The sequence below is a fragment of the Hypomesus nipponensis genome, chromosome 6, assembly GCF_054491055.1.
Source record: "Hypomesus nipponensis isolate SF chromosome 6, ASM5449105v1, whole genome shotgun sequence".
NCBI classification, from domain to species: Eukaryota; Metazoa; Chordata; class Actinopteri; order Osmeriformes; family Osmeridae; genus Hypomesus; species Hypomesus nipponensis.
This window is the reverse complement of record NC_140366.1, coordinates 9,119,438-9,140,030: the sequence shown is the minus strand read 5'-3', so window position 1 is coordinate 9,140,030 and position 20,593 is coordinate 9,119,438. Positions and strand designations below refer to the sequence as shown.

At 47.7% G+C, this 20,593-nt stretch overlaps 1 protein-coding gene across 1 annotated transcript in view; it reads left to right on the top strand.

The window, feature by feature from the left end:
- The first annotated feature begins 9,215 nt into the window (after positions 1–9,215).
- Positions 9,216–20,593, top strand: part of LOC146286922 (prospero homeobox protein 1-like) — a 34,056-nt gene continuing 22,678 nt past the window's right edge. Inside the window, exons 1-3 of the mRNA XM_084700363.1 lie at positions 9,216–9,514; positions 12,979–15,058; positions 19,271–19,378. Of these exons, the coding sequence (XP_084556489.1) occupies positions 13,046–15,058; positions 19,271–19,378 (2,121 nt within the window). The 5' untranslated portion in view covers positions 9,216–9,514; positions 12,979–13,045. The remainder of the gene's footprint in view (positions 9,515–12,978; positions 15,059–19,270; positions 19,379–20,593) is intronic.

Here is a 20,593-nt window from a genome sequence, read left to right as displayed (position 1 = left end):
TCTCTATCTCTTTTCCTCCTTCCGCTCACTCCATCTCTTCATCTCCATCCCTCCTTTTAAAGGATAATCTTCAGCTTAAGTGGACAGCACTTAGTTTTTTTGCTCTCGCTCCCTCTTAAGTGACGATCCCATAATCTCAGAGCTATGTTCTCCAGAACGGTCCACGGGCTGTGGGTAAGACTGTTAGCCTGGAACGGTGCAGTGGATCTGGGTCAAGACAGGGCCAGGGCACGGGCCCTTTTGGACTGACTGGGGCCGGGGTGTCATGGAAGACAGTCACACGCCAGAGGATCTTGGAGGGAGATCATTGGAGCAGATGGACATCCTCCTTTCTCTGTTTGTTTCCCTCTCTTCCTCTCTCTCTCTTTCCCTCCCTCTCTTTCCCTCCCTCCCTCCCTGCCTCTGTCCCTCTCTCCTAACAGTATTCTCCAGTGTCCGGGCTGAGAGCTTGTATCGCTCCAACTCTGAGATGGACAGAAAACAGAATGACTGAAGAATGACAGAAGACTGCCCTGGTTGTTCAGGGCTCAGATAAAAGGCCAGCGCTTGGCAGACCAGGGGTTTGTTTTTCTTTCCTGGACACACAAATGAGGGAAAGAGAGAGGGAGGACGTTTTTTTTTAGAGAAAGGAAGGGGGGGGGGTAGTTGCATTCACACTAGATGCATACACACGTGACACACATACACTCGCATACACAGACACACACACATAGAGGTCATGCTGAATGCACGGGATTCATAGTGTCTCCTTACTGAAAAGAAAAGAAGCCCTTAGTCAGGATACACACACACACACACAGAGACATCTACACACACACTTCATGCTGTTTTCCTCTATCCCCTTCACGGGTCAATGCCTGAAAAAAGCCCCTGTCACTTTCCTCTGGGACCTTGGGCCTGACAGGCCGACAGGACAGGATAAGCTTCCGCCAGAGGAAGAGGAGAGTCCTGCAAGGAAAGCTCGGAGGATCCCCTCTGGAATGGTCAGGCTGGATCACTATCAGAAGAAAGTGACCATGACAGACAGAGTCTCCATTTTGTCAACAACTCCTTTTGACTGCCGTGTCAACAGAGCACGTCAGCACAATAGCAGGAACTTCACATACTCTGAAAACCATGCTGGCTTCTTTTTGCCTTTGTGCCACTTCCCAGTTCCATGGTTGGACAGCTAGTTTGAAAGTTTGTTTTGACAGGTTATGAGACGCAATGCGACCCGACGCTCTTGAACACAAAGGAATGGTACAGCCATCTCAAGCATGTGTGGTGCTTTGCTAAAAATATGGTTCTTCTATCCAGTAGAACGAACCAGTCTTGATCCTCATATAGATAGTCTTCCTTTATCCACACAGAAGATCTCGAATGCCACAGGTGTCGCTATGGGGCATTTTTAGACAAGTTAACTCATAGCCAAAGCATGGAGGTGTGCTGGTGTGGACTCACATGTGCACACACACACACACACACACACACACAATCACCTGACTGGAAGAAGCTGCAAATGGGAGAATTGAGAGGAGATTACTGAAAGCTCTTCCAGAAACAAGAGCGTCTGTGTGTCTGCATTGGTGTGTGTGTCTGAGTGACTCCTCCTTATGGTCGTCGCTGCCCGGTGTGTTTCTAAATGTGTGTGTGTGTAGGGGGGGTAGGGGTTGTTTATATGTCTGTGTGACTATAATTCCGTCACCTGCTTATGAACATTGAACGTTTTATTTCCGTATATGTCTGTGTGTGTGTGTGTATAGGTCATCTTTTATCTCTATGACAATGACCCCACAAATAGGCACATGCCACTCTATTCCTGGCCTCTCAAGGCTCCTCTACTGTAGCTGTGGATTCATGGAGGCATACCAGGGGTTAAGGGGAGATTTGGGAGTGTTGAGGTGTGTGTGTGTGTGTGTGAGAGAGAGAGAGAGAGAGAGAGAGAGAGAGAGAGAGAGAGAGAGAGAGAGAGAGAGAGAGAGAGAGAGAGAGAGAGAGAGAGAGAGGAGAGCTATGGAAAGGCAGAGGGGAGGAATAGGGTGGGTTTTTTGGTTAGTTTCTCCCAGTGTTACACTAAAATCAAGGGAAGCCATAAAAACTCTTCTCGCCTTCGCTCTCCTTTGTTTGCATTTATTGTCTTGTGGAGAGGTGTGTGTGTGTGTGTGGGGGGGGGGGGGGGGGGGTGGTGGTGGGGTACACACCCTCTCTTATGGCGAAGCCGTAAAACATTCTCCTCTCGTAGAATGCCCCCCCCCCCCCCGACCGTCACCCTCAGGTGATGCGACCAGAAGGTCCTCCGGTGTACCTGAGCGAGCCCAGGCACACGACAGGAAGAGGGCGTCGGCCATCCTCCCGATAAGTGCCCGCTTCCTGATGGGGAGGGGGGGGGGGGTTTGAACCTCAGTCCGAGCAGGAAGTCGTTGGAATGCTGAAAAAAAAAAAAGAGAGAGCGACCCTTCGACGCTGGGGGGGTCCTCTGATGCCGGGCGCAGACCGCGGTGGAAAAAAATGGGTGGATGGAAGTGGGGGGGGGGGGGTGAGGAAGGAGCGAATTCTGCTCCTCCAGGGTCGTGTTTGAGGGCGTCGGGCGGCACGGGGGACAGGATGTTATGGTTTGTTTAGCGGCGGAGTGTGGGCGGTGTGGACAAGGTGCGCTGTGCCCTCAGCAAGCAGCCTCGCCGTGATTTATGGCTGCGCTGGCAGACACCTCTGTCCACGGGGAAGTCTTTGAAAAACGCCGGGTGTGTGTCCCCCACGCGTGTGTGTGTGCGTGTGTCTGAGCAGAGAGGTGTGTTTGTGTGTTGACACGCATTGTGTGTCGGAATAGGTGGATGTACAGCATGTGTGTGTGTGTGTGTGTTTGTGTGAGTTTGAAAGGAAGTGTTTTTGGGTTGCGTGGACTCCTGGTGTTTAACCTGTAGGTGAGGTGTACTCCTGTCCACCACCACTGAGGATGAATGGTCTAACCCTCGCATTAATTACACAGAGAGATCCCCTGGATCAGGACTTGCGGGTCAACATCACCCAGTCAAGGCAAAGCTTACAGAGACCATCCTGGGTCTAAGGTTTAGCACATGCATTTCAACGAGTCTCTACCTTGCGAAAGCTTGATTGGGACGTGCGTGACATTTATGACCAAAGATTCCTCGGCGTGATAAAGCGTGGCTCAGCGTCTCTATTAGTCAACATGTGTCTGAGTGCCTTGCTGTTGGTGTATGAGAGCAGTTGTAAACGTGTGACCGTGTGTGTGTGCGTTTGTGTGTTTCCTGGTCTGTCATAATGGCCTCAGCCCAACCCTGACCTCTGTTAAGGCTCCTGAATCCCCCCCAGTGTGAAAGGTCATCTAGAGGTGGAGAGGGGTCACTAATGACGGACTGTAAAGTCCTGGAGCCTGCTGGGAGCCGGCCAAACAACCCACAGAGGAGGTCAAATGTCCCAGATAAACGCTCAGGAGAGGAGTGGGCAGAGCAACAAGTACATGACTGTCCATACTTGTCTGGGATTGTAACATTAGTAGAGAATGTAAGTGTTACAGTGCCAACAGCTTTAGATGCTATCCAGTGCTTAGGCCTAATGTAACTCTAGGTCTACTGGGGGGTTTTAAGACATCATTTTAGGACCTACCTTGAGCCTACTCTAGAAGCATTGTTGTGTGCTGTGCATAAGTCATTTATTATTACCTCGTTTTTATACTGCATAAAGAAGCCTATTCAATCTATTACTGATGTGTTTTCCATCAAAGTTTTCCTTTTTTTCATTATACTTCTCTTTGATTTTACGACCATCGCCTCTGTTATTCTTGGATATCTTCGCTGTTCCTTGTAATTTGGTTTATGACTGACAGTAATTCGAATACAATACACCCCCCGAGGAGCGGCACTTACCTTGCCGCCAACAAATTTCATTACCACGATCAGAGAAACGAAAACAGACCACCGCTTATCTCGCTGCGTCTTTTTTTCTACCTCTCGGGTGCTGTTGAGCGTGCGTGCGGGTGCTTATGGCACACCGATGCACATGGCAGACAGAGGGTGAAAAACAGCCCGATATAGCCTGCGAGGTCTGGAGGTGGGGCGGGGATGGAGAGGATGCAACCTCGCGGTGTCGAGCTCCTGTGGTGAGCCCTGGGCCAGCCCAACACGCCGCTTGGAAGCTTTCAGGTGCCGGCTCTCCGCATACACGCGGAAACAGAGTGACAAGCTTCAAAGGGAACGATTTGGACATTTAGAGGCTCACAGAATTCTGATATAAAAGTATTCAAAGCGAATGTTCAACAGAAGGACGCGCTGTTTATCTCCTTTGTCTGCCCAACAAAGTAGCTTCGTTTGTTACTTACTTTGGGGGGATGTTGACAGGTGAGAGGTCACCGAAACAATGTTGTTCTCACTTTTACTGTTGGTGCTGTTTTAATGGCATCCTTGTGTACCAGCTCAAGAGTGTGTACGCGCGCGCGTGAGAGTGTAGGTATAGAACGAGAGAGGGATGGAGGGAGAAAGAGAGACAGAGAGAAAGTGCTGAGGGGGCTCTTTGACTTTGAGTGTATAAGCCCCTTTTTCATGGTGCCATTGTTTGTTGTAAGGACGTCGAGCTTAATTTGTTTCAGGCCATTTCAGAGCGTGTCTATCTGGCGGAACACCTCCAAGGCGCCCAGTATGCACTCTAGTACGCCGATTCCGCTGGCGATTATTGTCTTTGATTTATGCCTCCCACATAATAACGTTGTATTTTTGCTGTTTTGGAGCGTCCTCGTGGTGATGTTAAGTTGTAAGACATTCAAATATATGCATGCATGACTTTTGGGAGAAAAGTAAAATTGTCACTGGCTATAAGGAGGGCCAATATCTGTCTGTCAGTGGTTAAGACTAATTAAGAGTTTTACAAAAGATCTACAATTTTAATGAGGGTTTGATGGTATCCATATTTAGTTTCAGCTTCACCGAGCCTTGTTTTTAATTGCCCATTATTTCTTTGCATGACGTTTGTCATCGTTGCTTTGGATGTGCAAGATGAACACGATCTAACCTTACCTCTGTACACTCATTTTTAGTGATCTTCCTCTTTCTCCCTTTTTGCTTGTGTGGGTGTCTTTGTGCGTGTGTGTGCTGATATTCTTGTCACTCTCCACTCTAAGAGCACAGTGAGAGAATAGGATGGGGCAGTAACCATTAAAGAGACTCGTATTTTGACACCGGTTGGTGCATGTATTGTTGCGTATAGGAGAAGGCTGTCATTGTCTCTCGTTGGAGGTTTTTAGTTGGACAGTACTATCGCGCAAAAGGACCAGCCAACGGTCTATCCTTCCAAATGTATCAAGAAAAGTATCCTTTAAACCTCTAGTCCTGTTTTACTGTAACATCAGTGGCCACAGGTTAATCCCTCTCAACGGCCACACGGACTCCTTCATTGTAGTCGCTCACAAACACATCCGTACTACTCCTCTACCCCCCCCCCCCCCCCCCCACCACCACCCTCACACACACACAAACACACACTACCACTACCAAGGGGGAGGTTTGGGGCACGGGTGAGTCTGAGTTGTGTTGCCAACTCCGGTGTGCCCCTGCCAAAGTAAAGGCCCACTGCCCAGTCATCCGGGGCTTCACCATACACACACTGTACGTGTGCATTTACATATTATTCTCACACATGCAGTTATTCAGATCTAGTCCCTGACAGTGTAGACTTAGTCAAATGTCCCTCCTTTAAACAAATCATGTCGTCGCAACACACCACGCGGGTGAATTAAAACAGTCGTTCTTCCTCTTTCCCAGAGCCCCGTCATCATCACTACCATTGTCATCTGCAACGGAGACCTTAATGTAAAAGCGGGCTTGCCATTGATGACACTTGATATATATCAAGTTCTGAGTTTTGTGTCCTGCAGGGACTCGTGGAGTGTGAGACGCCCACTCAATCCCGCCGCTGCCGTCTCCTCTGTGCGCACGATGAGCTTTTTATTCCGAGACCCTGGGACCTCGCTGGAACAAAACAGCTTTTAGCGCTATACCTCTCCTCTCCCTCTGTTTTCGCAAATAGCACCCATTTCTCTCTCTCTCTCTCTCTCTCTCTCTCTCTCTCTCTCTTTCTCTCTGATTTATTTCTCTGAAAACTGTCTTGTGAAAAACAGGGAACTGCGGCACAGGCTCATCATGTCATTATCTGATTAAGGCTCTTTTTGAAACCATCGATGCTTACAGAATGTTTTCGCAGTTACTTTAATTTGTTTGTGTCTACTTCCTGGGTTGTCTGTTTCTCAGTAAAACTGTATTTCGTTCAAGTCATAAACATAATCCCAAACATAATCCTTATTTAGGCTATAGCCTAAATGTATGCTCATTTCAGCACAGTTTCTGGTTAATAACTGAAGCTTTCGTGTTGATGAGATACTCTAATGTTTAAGAGTCAAAAGTTTACCTTGTTTAGGGATGGTTTAAGATGCAAATAGGCTAACTTAAATACAAATGCTAAACATATAAACCCTGACGATCATAGTGTCCTTCTGTAGCCTATGGGTTAATCTAATTTACTTCTTGAGCATGTAGTTCTGAGCTTGTTGTGATAGCCTGATAATTATAATTATAACACAATAATAATACTAATAAAATATTTTAGATTAATATAAACAGCTATAAAACAATATGCCTATAACCTCAACGTAAGAATAATTATAATCAAAACGTAGTTAAATTAACATCAAAATAGTTGAGCTCATTAGTCGAGAGCCGATCGTTTGAGCAAATTAGTGCTGAGGGAAATAGGCCACTGACCATTTCAGCACTCTGCATTCCTGCCCGGTCTCCAGCCCCCCTGTGCGCGCGTAGGACTGGGTTGATTAGGGCAAGAATAAGTTTAAATTTACGATGATATGTCCACTGGGAGACATTTTGTTTTCATTTTGTCTCTGAATACCTCCTCCTATATTTATACACCAACCCCAGCCCTAATAAATACGTCAGTGAAGACACTCATCTGCGCGCATAGCGCCGTTTATCAGACCGGCTTCAAGGTGTTGATGCAGAGCACTCGTCAAAAGGGGGAAAATGAGTTTGAAATAAATAGGGTTGATCCATCTGGAATGGACCGCGATAAGAGGTGCCAGTGTTAACGAACACGTTTCCGCTACACCTCATCCGAGTCTTCCTTTTCAAAACACAGTCCCTTTAATGTCCCGGCCTGTTTTTCCATGGAGCGTACGCAACGAGGGCACCGTGGGGAGAATATGCCAAATTAACTAGGCGAGTTAGGGAGCGGGGGACGGGACACCTGCTTTGGAAAAGAGACTCCAGACACTAAAGTTTGCTGACATTGTTGCAATTAATTCGTCCTCAAAAACACTTGCTTGCGACATGGAAAAGAGACTCGCCTTTCCTTTTTGGCATTTGACAGAAAGACATTGGAAAATCATAAGACTTCTCATTAAGGACGTTAGAAGCCTGTTTATCCAACATATTTTATTATGACAGGTTTTGTATGCTGAAAAGAATCCCCAACATTTAAACGGGTGGTTTAAAAGAAGAAGAAAAAACTATTCTCAAGGCCTTATGTGTATAGTCTTTTTTTAAAGGTTGTTGGCCTATAAATCTAATGTAATCATGGGCAATACATTTTTGTATATTACAAGAACAAAGGTTTCTATATCAAAACGGAAAACATAATAATTCCAATAATAAGGACACTTGTTTTCTTTCAAAATAGCCCAATCTAAATATAGACTACACAAAATATGCCTACCATATAAAACATGAAAAATTGAACATCTATCAGCGGCTGACTGTAAGCTGGTCGTCATCCCTATTCAGTCGTATTAACAGTAGCAGTCAGTTTATGTAAAACTAAAACGGAAAATAGATTGTGGCCTACATTTGCCCCAAACCAGATTGACAGTGGTGTCGACAGTACTTTGTCTGAAAACGAATGATTTGCTCATAATAAAAAAAAATGCATGACATGGAAACAGTCTATATCTTTAGATGAATCGAACAACTAATTATAGACTTACACGTAATAATGAAAACAAACATTGGCAATTTTACTATTTCTATTAGGCGTATAGCCAAATTGTCTTAAGATATTACGCTGTGTCTATAAACTAACGGGCTACAACGTCTCTTGTTATGCAAACGGCTGTGGACAAGCTGGTATGTACATTGAACTGCATAAATCAAAAGGATTCCAAAGCGTTACAGGTGTCTCAAGTTCAAATTGTAATATTGAACATAAAACCTGGCAGTGCATAGTATAATTATTTCAGTTTAATGTGGACATGTAGAATTGCACACAGAACAACTCCATAGCTACCAAAGTATCATGAGTGCAGATTATTTAAGACGCAGAACGCAGACAACAGGCAATTATTGTTAAATCTATTGTCTTGCGCGTAAAGATGTCCATGGACGGAAAACAACTTAATTTTACCTTTGAGAAAGGTTATATGACCGTTTAAGTGAGGTATCTGAAGGCTCCGTCTCTGGGGCTCTCCACTGTAATTATATTTAATTACATTAGCTACATGAGACCTTATTGATAGATTGTTGATGAATAGGCGAAGGTTCAGATATATCGACTTGACGCTTTGATCCATGTGCGGAACTAGCCCCTCAATACCACGTTGAGCTCCAAGACCAAACCAATGTACCCAAATGAAACGGTGAAATAACGAAAATGTACATTAACTTTCCTTTCTTATCGGTTTATGAAACAAGCACATCCCACGAAATATCAGTGTAAACCCCGAGTCCTTAAGTAATGGAGTTGTGAGTGGAATGCTCAACAGTTACAGCTACAAAATGAAAAATGAAATTGTACGCTATTCTTTCACTTGAAAGTGAGATGCATGTTTTAATGGAAATCGACAAACATGATTACATCATAAAATAAAACGCACAAGCTAATATGCTTTCATATTATAGCTTGACTTAAAAAGTAAAAATATTCGCACGTATCACAATAACTGAAGTATTGTAGTCTAACGTGGATGTCTTAATATTCATATATATCATTAATACATTTAGAAAAGTATATGATTTATATTACGTTTTCTTATTTGTTGTCTCACTGATTTGTAAAGAAAGTGATAAGTAAGAGTTTTTTTTGCCTGTCGAAGTCCCATTCCGCGGTCAAGTTCAGTGCATTGTACTCCTCCGGACCCGATGGACAGTTCTTATTGGTAGGTGCGATTGTTACATCACGCTGCTTATGACGCGCCGTCTTCCTGTTTCCTTCAGCTGTGTCTTAAAGTGAATCTTGTTGGTGGAGGAGAGCTCGAGCATCAAAGCTCTGCATCGCGTGTGCCTCGGAGACACACACTCACGAACTGCTACGACACAACAAGCCTTTCAGTCTCGAGAGGAGAGGATAGAGAAAGAGTGGCGCAAAAGAGCTCTTTTATATATTTTTTCTATTCCACGGTCGCATCACTCACTTTTACGCCAGCTCTTCCTTCCCTGAGAAATTATAATATCCAGCCTCGCACAAGCGAGTCCTCCGTATCTCTTTCTCCAGAAAAAGGAGTTCGGTTTTCCGTTCCATCTGCGGGGTAAGTAACCTTGTCCTCAAATACCTCCCTCCTGTTCTGCTGCGTCGCGTGTGCTAGGTGGGCGGAAATAATAAACAAATCAAATTTATAATCAGTAGAATTGATTCCAATGAAAACAATATCTTTTTGTGATTATTTACTGTAATTCATTGTCATTATGATTTGTTACAAAGTTTTTCTGTGATGACGATTATGAGAATGATATGGTTCTCTATCCCAAATCACGGACATATCATCCGTAACTTTAGAAAGTGACTTAGTAAGAAAAATACAAAAACTTCAATTAGTCACGGAGACAAGTCTGTTTCTTGACTAAAACTTATTTGAAGTTGTCTTAGAATGTATAGTTGTATTTTTTAGGTGAGCTCCATTAGCCTATCTTTGTTGCAATCTATGATTCCTGCATTTTAAAGACTGTTTGGTTGGCAAAATAACATATCTCCTATTTTTGCTTAACATATTTGCCTAAACCGCTTATTTCATTCAACGGCACGTTTGTGAGTTTATTCGTGAAGGGAAATTGAGCATTTTATTTGTGTGGGTATTTGTGATGTTACGGAGGAGTGTTGGTGTAATTATTTTTTATAGCCAAAGCAATTAGGCTTTAGTTTCCCTACTATTTGGAAAATGTAAATATAAGCTTAATTAGTTGTATAATTGGTTCCATATGACAATTGGTGCTGGATGGAATCGTTACAGGTAATGTCAGTTAGAACCAGCGAATGTTGACTGGGAGGAAAACGTCCCAAGTGCACATTGATGCCAGCGTTGGCACACAAACACTAGGCTACGTCAATCCACTCCAGCATTTGTAAGCTATTGTGTGGTATCAGGCCTATCTGTAAAAAAGTCTCGTCATTCATTTTCAGCACTAGTCTTTCAATAATATGTTAAGTAATATGTTTAGTGCTCTGGATCAATTCCAAATGTGAAAGAGTTATGAACTTTTCATCTTATTTATCTTATTGTAGTTCACGGTCACAGCTTTTATGCCCTGGGAAAAGAAGAGAGGGGGGACTTAAACGGGCTCGAGAGAGGAGCGTAGCTCATTGTTCATATGTGCTCATATTTCCTTGAAATTGTTGAAAGGTCTCCGAAGTATGAGACTGCGCATGGGCAATAGGGGACAGGTGCGGCGTCGGGAAAGACAGGTGCTGGTGGCTCTATTTCGAGCGATAACGACATAGCCCATTGTTAAGGTCTTGTGGCGCTGAAGTCAAGGCTTTCTTGTAGATATATCACCCTTGTTTGAACTGCTCGAGATATGTCGAGACTTGTGCCAGGGTCATTTGTCAGTCACTGTTTTATTTTAGACCAACCAACCAACCAAAACTTTTAGCATATGAAGTATCGGTCCCTTTGTTTATCCACGTTGCCAAACTCATGAAATCAAGTTTAGTATGTTTTTTTGTTTTGTTTTGTGTTGCAGAAAATAGCACAATAAACAAATTCAAAATTCTTAAATATTTCTACAAGCATACATGCCAATTATAAACTATAATTGATGCGTGTTTGTTGTGCATGTGTGTTGTGTTGTGTTGTGTTGTGTTGTGTGTGTGTGTGTGTGTGTGTTTGTGAGAGGGAGAGAGAAAAAAAGCCTGAGTGAGTTTATGAGGGTGTGTATAAAAGGGAAAAGGGGCGTAGATGGTATTAATGTAAAAAGCTGTTTTTATTTGGCATCATTATAATATCTCATAGGTGATAGCGATGTGTCAGAACACTGCATGGAATGTGAGGCTGACTGTGTCATCATCATGGTCTTTCAACTTTATTTATACATTCATTTTTAACTGATCAAAGGATGGAAATGGTATGATTCTCTCCTTGCTTCTTGGTTCCTACATGTTGTAAACAAAACAAAAAAATACATATATATATATAAGGCCTATTCTGTATTTAAAAAAAATGCAACAATGCAAATGTGCTCAAAGTGTTTAATTCATATAGCGTTTAATAAGCAGCTGGAGGAAATTGGACCTTTTATTTTCACACGTACATTAACAGTTTTTATCAGTCAATTATCAAATATTAGCTTGTTTGTTAAAATGTGCTATTTTACTTTGGTTCTTATAGAGTCAATTCTAAATAAAAGAGGAGAGATAGTGTGAAACACAAGCTAGGAAGTCCAAATTCTCAAAATATCGCCATTTGGCTTCAGATTTGTCTAAGCGATCCGCACTAAGACAAAAATGTTATGACATTAAATAAAACAGTTTCATGAAACCCCGACCGATTCATACATTTGTCATTACTCACAAATAAACTCCCAACAGTGCTGAGTGAGACTGCTGTGGTTGCATGCTTACGTAGCGTTATTGAGGCAGGCTTGGTAGTGACAAAACGCTTCCTTTCATAGGGGCATAGGGGCTAGTGGTGGAGCGTCCTAAGTTGTTCCTTGGTGAAGTTGACCCAGGTGACCCAACCGTTTGAGCAGAATTAACAGGCTCCACCAGATGAAAAGACTAGCAGGAAGACAGAGAAGTGAGCTCATGCAGGCTTACGATATCAATAGCCCACCCCCATCTAGGTTGAATTTGTTACACGTCACTATCCCTAGTTCAAGATTTGACATTCATTCTGATACTCCCCCCCCCCCCCCCCCCCCCCCCCTCCATTCTTCAGTCATATTTCCAGCCCAGTAATATTTAGGATCCAGTATTCTGCATTTTTAGGATTCTGTGTACTGTGGTAAAGTATTTCAGAGAATTAGAGTAAAGCCTGTTTTGACGGGACTATGCGTCTCCTATGCATTATTTAAGTCTTTACCTCCAGCTCCGCCTGAGGAGGTTAATTCAATTCAGTTCAAGAATGTGAGGATGCGTTTATCCATGTTTACATGTCTTAATCTTAATCCAACTTTAACCTTTTTACTTTATTATGAGTTAATGGCTCATATGCCAGCTCAAAACCACACAAACATGGAAACGGGGACAAGTACTTAAGTAATTATCATAATTTTATGCAGCTTTGTGTTTCGTGGGAACTGGTTCAGTGTTGCACGGCGTGTGAAGGGGGACAGGATGGACTCAGCCCTGGAATGCAAAGCCCAGGCCTAAATGTGACCCCATCACTCCCGTTCCCCATTCTCTCCTGCCATTGGTTACTGCCTTCTAAATGTAATTATGTGTGTCACTGTCCCTGTAGAAAATACACATAGGGATTATGTTCTGTCTTGAGATAAACTCATATCGCTTTGATGCATCTGTGTGCTGTTAAGTAATGGGAATTCCCCAAGAGAGAACTAGTAATTAATTATCAGAGTTAATCTCATTAATTGGGTCTGGAGATTCATTCCATATTTAATCTTCATTACAATGAAATGTGAATCTACTCCGATGCTGCTGAAAGGAAATATTTCATATTTAAAACCAACTTTAATGTTGGAAACATTTCCGGAGGCATCCAGCAATCTTTTATTTTTTTTAACCAATTTTGCACAATTGTTCTATCTGTTATTTAACCAGGTACACAGCATAATTGGCTCTAGAGGTGTGGGCACAGCAGGATATGGCCCAATAGCAGCAGCCCGTGATGCCGGACCATGACAGCGAATCCCTCCTGAGCAGACAGACCAAGCGCAGACGAGTCGACATCGGCGTCAAGAGGACCGTGGGTAGCAACAACGCCGGCGTTCTCGTGACAACCAACGCCGCTTCCTCCGCAGCCGATAACATTGCCCGCGCCAAAGCCGCCATCTTCGGTGCCATGAACTCTATGAACTCCCACAACCACCACAGCTCAGACGCAGACGGCATGGAGTGCTCCGTGGTGCAGCCCCACGGCGCCATCTCCGCCTCCGACTGCGAGTCCAAGTCCAACGTTCTCCGGAAGCTTCTGAAGAGGGCCAACTCGTACGAGGACGCCATGATGCCCTTCCCCGGCGCCACCATCATATCCCAGCTCCTCAAGAGCAACATGGCCAAGAACGGAGGGGGAGGAGGCGGAGAGAGGGGTGAGCGAGGGGAGCGGGGAGGCGAGGGGGGGTTCCCCGGCTCTGGCCTGTCCAGCGGAGGCTCCGAAGCCCCCCAAGAAGACGCCTGTAGCAACTCCTCCCAGGACAGCCCTCAGGAGTGCCTGTCGCCCTTCGGCCGCCCCCCGGGGCTCGGCGCCTTCGACCTGGAGCGCCTCAACGACGAGCACCTGCGAGCCAAGCGCGCCCGCGTGGAGAACATCATCCGCGGCATGAGCCACTCCCCCAGCGTGGTGGTGCCTGCCTCGACGCGCCACCACCCCGAGGGCGGCCGCGACATAGACGTGGAGCGCGACATGGAGATGGACGGCCCCCAGCAGGCGCCCAGCCCCAGGGGGGGCGGCGGCGTCGGCGTGGGCGGAGGGGAGATGTGCAGCCGGGAGAACAAGCGCAAGCAGCGGCTGCCCCAGCAGCAGCAGCAGAGCTTCACCCAGCTGGTGTGCCAGCGCAAGGAGCAGAAGCAGGAGGAGCGCCGGCAGCTCAAGCTGCAGCTGGAGGACATGCAGAAGCAGCTGCGCCAGCTGCAGGAGAAGTTCTTCCAGATCTACGACTCCACAGACGACTCGGAGCACGACCTCAACCTCCACCACCACCACCACGACCTGGCCCACGACCTGGGCAACATGTCCGAGGACAGCGCCGGCCGCTCAGACGCCGGCGCCGACGAGAGAGGCGGTGGCGGCGACCGCTCCGACAACGAGATGTCCGATCTGGACCCGGGCCACTTTTTGGACCGGGCGAGAGCCTTGCTCCAGGAGCAGGCCCTGCTGGCTGAGGGTGACAAGCCCAGGAGAGATGGCCTGAGCCGGGGGAAGAGTCAGGGAGGACCAGCCTCCTCCTCCATGCACGCCGAGGGCAAGCAGCTGGCCGAGACCCTGAAGCAGGAGCTGAACTCGGCCATGTCCCAGGTGGTGGACACCGTCGTCAAGGTGTTCGCCAAGCCCCCGCGCCCCGCGCCCCCCCAGGTGTTCCCCCCTCTCCCCATGCCCCCCGAGAGGTTCTCCGCCAACGGCGACAACCCCAACTTCCACACGGCCAACCAGCGCCTGCAGTGCTTCGGCGACGTAATCATCCCCAACCCGCTGGACTCGTTCGGCGGCATGGCCGGTGTGCCCGGCGGGGCCAACGACCAGACGGAGGCCCTGCCCCTGGTGGTGAGGAAGACCCCCAGCGACCACCACCACCAGTCGTCAGCCGTGGGCGCCCACGGCGGGCACCACCACCCCGCCCTGCACCCCTCCTCCCTCTCAGCCTCCATGGGCTTCAGCCCCCCCTCCTTCCGACACCCCTTCCCCCTCCCTCTCATGGGCTACCCCTTCCAGAGCCCCCTGGGCGCCCCCTCGGGAGGCTACCTGGGGAAGGATCACTCCTCCCCCGACTCCATGGACCTGTCCAGGGAGACCACCAGCCTGCGGACCAAGATGGCGTCCGGCCACCACATGGGCCACCACCACCGGTCCCTGTCTCCCACCCACCCCGGCAGCACGGCCGAGGGCCTGTCCCTGTCCCTCATCAAGTCAGAGTGCGGGGACCTCCAGGACATGTCCGACATCTCGCCCTACTCTGGCAGCACCGTATCCTTTGTTGCCCTCTGGGGTGGGGAGTTTGGGGGCAGAGTCCGGCCGTGTGTTTGTGAGTTTGCGTGTGTTAGCCTGCCTGTCTGTCTGTCTGTCTGTCTGTCGGTTTTTTCCCCGTTTCTCTAAGTGTGGGTGAGAGAGAAAGAGAGAGAGAGTCCGACTTGTTCTTCGTTGCCTCTCACAATGCCGATAACAATTCCTCCTCCTTTGCCAGACTTATTTATAGCTCTTCCTTCTTTCCTCTCCCTTCTACGCCACCTTTTCACCCGTTTTTCTCTCCTAAGTGCCCCCCCCCCCCCCCCCAAAAAAAGCACTCTAGTCACCTATCACTTACCCTGGCCAAGATTAGGGGCCCCGTTGACATTGTGTGCGTCCCCGTTTCGACCGCGTCTAAATGAGCCGAGAGGAGAAGGCAGGACCTCGAAACGTGGCACAATGGCGTCCTATAGTCGCCTCCTATGGGTGGACCCCTGCGTGGCCCCGGCCGTGCCCCGAGCATAGAGAGTCTATCCCCTGTGGGAGTGTCAGATGGAGCCCCACAGGGCCTGGAGCCTATTAGCTTCAACGGATACATTCTGCCCTCTGTTCCATCCGCTCCTATAGCTCCTTGGATCCCAAGCCATTCAACACGTCCTTTAGATCCCTTATCAAAGTTTTATTGGTGAGAGCCAGGTAGCGTTCATTGGAGGGGGTTCACTTACAGCTTATTAGGAACTGGTGAGGTGTGAAATTAGTTTGGTTGTGTGTGATCGGTGGGTTCCCTGAGAGTCTGTGTGTGTGTGAGTGTGTGTGTTTTCGGTGAAGTGGTAGCTTTGTCTTAGAAAGCACCAGGTTGAGAGTGGAACGTGGAAGGAAGGGAGGGATGCTTGTGTTGACGGTTGTATGTGTCATTGTTGCTATGGGGCTCTACCTTTATGTGTGATGTGTGTGTGTGTGTGTGTGTTTGTGCATGTGTGTTGGGTTCGCCTGAGGACTCTGTAAGGATGTTTTTTTTTATGACTGCTTGTGTTTTCTTATCACCCACCACCACCACCACCACCACCACCCCCCTGTTGTAAAAACCAACAATCAGCCTTGTTCCTATTCTCTTTTTTTCTTTTTTCTTTTCCTTTTTTCATTTCATAAAGATCTGTCAACAGCCAGGGGGGCCTTTTGGCGGTTGCTTGGCAGCCAAATACTTCTTTTTTTATTTTTTGGTCCTTCCCCCATCCCCCCGCTCCCTCTCTTTTCTTTGAAGCGGAGGTTAACAGGTGTTTGTGGCGAGCTGTTTGTCTTTCATTACCTCGCCTCGTCTTGCCTTCTGACCGGCGGGGTGAGCGCTTTCCAGAGATCCATAATCCTCTGTGCGCTGGGCTCCCGATGGAGGGATGAAAGGAGAGCGAGAGACCGAGAGAGGGAGGAAAGAGAGAGGGAGACAGACAGAAAGAGAGGAGACAGAGGATGAAACAATTAAACGACAAGCGCACACGCCAGATGCTGTCACTGCCATTGTCATGTTTTTCTTTATTTTAGGATATTAACAGATGTACTCCCTTTAAACGAGAAGAATAGGACAGCGTGTCTGTATGTTGGAAGTTTCTCTTCATTTTCTGATGGATTAATTAATTTGAAAGTTTTAAAAACCTTTGGTTTGGTTAAAATCTATATTGTAGTTTTAGAAGCTATTTATAAAAGCTGGCTAATCATAACATATTGTAAAATACTGTAATACAGTATCAATATAGTTGTAATGTTAAGAGTCTAACTATTGTATCAATACAGACATAGAATAAATAGCAGTATTAATTCAATAAGGACTAAAGCGTCAAACCAAAAGCCCCAGACAGCTTGCCAGACATTTCGCGGGGTGCGTTAAAGTTCACCCGTGTTCTGTTGTGTTGCAGAGCAGATGGCTGCCATCAATTTCCTCATCTGTTCTACGACTCTGAATATCTTGTCCTTACACCTGCAACAGGGAAGTGGAGCAGCTATTTCCTCTCATGACTTTGGGCGTTTGGGGAAGTGATGTGGAGAATGATGATGTGTTGTCAGACGAGGCGGCCCGACACAGGGCCAGCTGGTGAGAGGGCACCATCACGGCAGAATGATAGCCGTGGTGGAGACCCCCCTAAGTCCAATCATGATTACATTTGCAAGCTGTGAGAGAAATGAACCCATCCATATACACTGCCTTAAAAAAAAAAATATATATATATATATATATATATATATATATTAAGGAGTGATGATACCCTGGAAAATACAGGAAAAACAAGACTTGTTTTTTTTATTTCATGTGTTTTCTTGGAAAGCACTTGGAGTGTACCAGCATTCTCAAATTCAAGCCTTGTTGTCATGTAGCCCTCAGAGAAGTGTATCCTCAGCAAAAAAAACACTCTCTCTGTCTCTGTGTGTCTCTCCCCCTCTCCTCCTCAGTCGTCTGAGGGGCCATTGTAACCCTGGCTGTGAGAGCAGATGGTGTAGTGTTGAGAGTGGAGTGCTGCTCTCTTGGCCAGGCCTGGCAGTGAGGAGCTGGCCTGCCAGGGCTTCTCCCCCCAGACCCTCCACCCTGCCAGAACCTATAGAGCCACTGCCTCTCCATCCACCCTTCTCTGTCGTTCTCTCTCTCTCTCTCTCTCTCTCTCTCTCTCTCTCTCTCTCTCTCTCTCTCTCTCTCTCTCTCTCTCTCTCTCTCTCTCTCTCCCACACACACACACACACACACACACACAAGGCTTTGGAAGGGCTCTGAACCCAGCATGGGCCAGTGCTCGCTAGCTTTTTAAAAGGGGAGCCCTGTCTTACCCTGGAGTCAAGGGCAATCCCAGGCAGCAGCTGAGGCCTACACCCCCCCCACCCTCCCCTCCTCCGTGGCTACAGCAGTCTGGACACTTGACTGGTTTTTATAGCAATCCCTCACTTTACACTGTAAATAAACCAAGATAGGACGGTCCATTGGGTTGGATGTCTTTCAGCCTAATTTCGCCCCTGTCTGTCTCGTGTCAGATGACCCCGGTCAAAGGCAAAATAGATTTTACGCGGCGCACGCGCAACACACTGCCTAAAGTCGAAAACGCGGAAACGCACACTCAAAAAGACACGCGTGCTCACGTGCGTCCCCTTTTCCAGGCCGTCTTAGCCTCAGATTGATATTGGATGCATAATGCGGACCATAATTCGCCGTGGAAATGGTTTGGGCCAGTCCGAAGCGCAGATGTGCTTCCAGAGAAGCGCCCGGCCCAGAGCATGCTGGCGGGCTTCTCTGCCTCCAGAGCCCTCTCCTTCCTCCTCCTCCTACTCCTCCTCCTTTCTCTGCCTCCAAAGGGGGCCTTGGCATGATGAGCACAGAGGGCCCGGGGGGAGTGGGAGGGGCAGAGGGAGGGGGAAGTAATTGGGCTTTGGAAGGGTTGTATGGCTCAAGGTGCTGCCCCCCCCCCCCTCCCCTCCCCCCCCCCCCACCGCCAACATCTTCATAGTTGACCAAAAGGCTCGTTGTCTCCCTATTCTGGGCTGTGTGTGTGTGAGATGTGTAGGTGGATGATAATCGCTCAAGTGGAAAACGTCCCTCGATCACGCGTCTCCGAGCCCTCCTATCAACAGCAGCGTCAAGCCCGTCTTGCCTCCCCGAGCCTGCGTGTCGCCTGGCAGGATCAGGGCTCCTTCCTCCTCGCTAGCCGCCTTCTTTGTCTGCGATATGCAAATGTTTCCCCCTTTTTTTCTTCTTCTTCCTTTTTTAGGTGGCGGTGGGGGGGAGGGGGAGGGGGTGGGGGGGTGGGGGGGGTGGGGGGGTGTTGGAGGTGGGGGTTGGACGTTTGCTTACTTTGACTGTGAAATGAGCTCCTTATGTAAAGGCACCGGCTGTGGCACTGGCCAGCGCTTTATTTACCGTGACTCTCTCACACCTGATACGGAGGATGCTAATCACAAGCAAATGGCTTGGCCCGCGTTGGCTCCCCGTAGCCCCTAGCAACGGATTCAAGATTAGTCCGACCCTGAGCTATTTTCAACGGAACGATATTGATCGTATCAAATATTCTCCTATGGGAAAAGAGATAAACGAGCCAAAATGCACATTGGATTTGTTGTCTAACCCTAACCCTAACCCTAACCCTAACCTCCTGACAGAATCAATACTGCCCCACTGAAAGAACTTTGGTTGAGTTGTTTAAAAAAAATCATTTTTTAGGATCAAACCGGCAAAAATGTTTCCTTGACCGTGGCCATTTTCAGATCCAGGAGGGTCTCTCCCCCAATCACCTCAAGAAGGCCAAGCTGATGTTCTTCTATGCACGTTACCCCAGCTCCAACATGCTCAAGATGTTCTTCTCCGATGTCAAGGTGAGTTAACCCCCCCCCCCCCACACACACACACACACACACACACCTCCTCTCTTTCTGACCTATCACCTGTCCACCGTGAATGTCATGGAAACATGCGTCCAAGCGATGGCCCCCGTGTCCACTTCTCTGTGTGTTGCTGTCGTTGTAGTCGTCCGTCCAGGTGTGTTGAGATCCGTCTGTGTGTCTGTCCCTTCTCTCCTCAGAGGAGGTGAACTGTCCTTGCCTCCGCGAAAAACCCCAAGGACAGGTCACGAAGCCTCGTCTTCTCCTTTCTCTACCATTTCTTTTCTTGTTTTGGTTGCTTGTGCTCTGACTCAAGACAGCTACAGTGTACAGGGGAGGTTGAGTTAAGATCGTTGTTCTAAAAAAAAAAAGTGGGAGGGGAGGTGGACTGAATCTGTTACACCTTCAACACATTCTGCGTTATTCCTCCAGGGTACTGCTGTACTAATGTGATGTGCCAACTCTGTGCATGGTGTACGCTTGTGTGTCTAGCCGGAATGCTACGAGGACCTCTCCTCTGCTCGGGGATGGCTTGTGGCTCAAGACGGGGCCAGGGGATGAAAGGCACAAAAGATAGAGGAACACGGATGACAGGAAGAGATTGAAGAGGGTTAGGGTTAAGGGAGGGAGGGAGGCATGTGGGAGAGAGGATGGATGGAAGAGAGGGAGGAGGGGTTATCGGAGCAGGTGTGAGGGTCGGGAAGGAGGGAGAGGAGAGAGGGAGAGGGAGAGGGAGAGAGAGAGAGAGAGAGAGAGAGAGAGAGAGAGAGAGAGAGAGAGAGAGAGGGAGAGAGGGAGGGAGGGAGGGAGGGGGAGGGAAGGAGGGTGGAAGGGTGGGAGGGAGGGAGGGAGGGTGGGTAGGTTAGGGGACATGGCAAGGATGCCCACCAGGCCCGTTGGGGTTTTTTGTGAACAGAATGCAACAAAGGACAGTAAGTTAGGACGCACAACAGAGAACAACAGGAGGAGCGCGACAAGACCAACACAATGGCTGCGCTGATGTCGTGCGAGTGTACAGTCGTAGTTTGTTGCCGTTGTTGTTTTTTGTTGTTATTGTTGTTTTCTGTGTGTCCCTCCCTGGCCATAAGGAGGGAGAACTGTGTGACAGATCCAGGCCATCTTATTCAAATCAGCAGATAAAGGTCCCCTTTTTCCCAGCTGCCCCCCATCTCTGTCGTCATGGCGACCAACCACAGCCTCCTCCAGGTC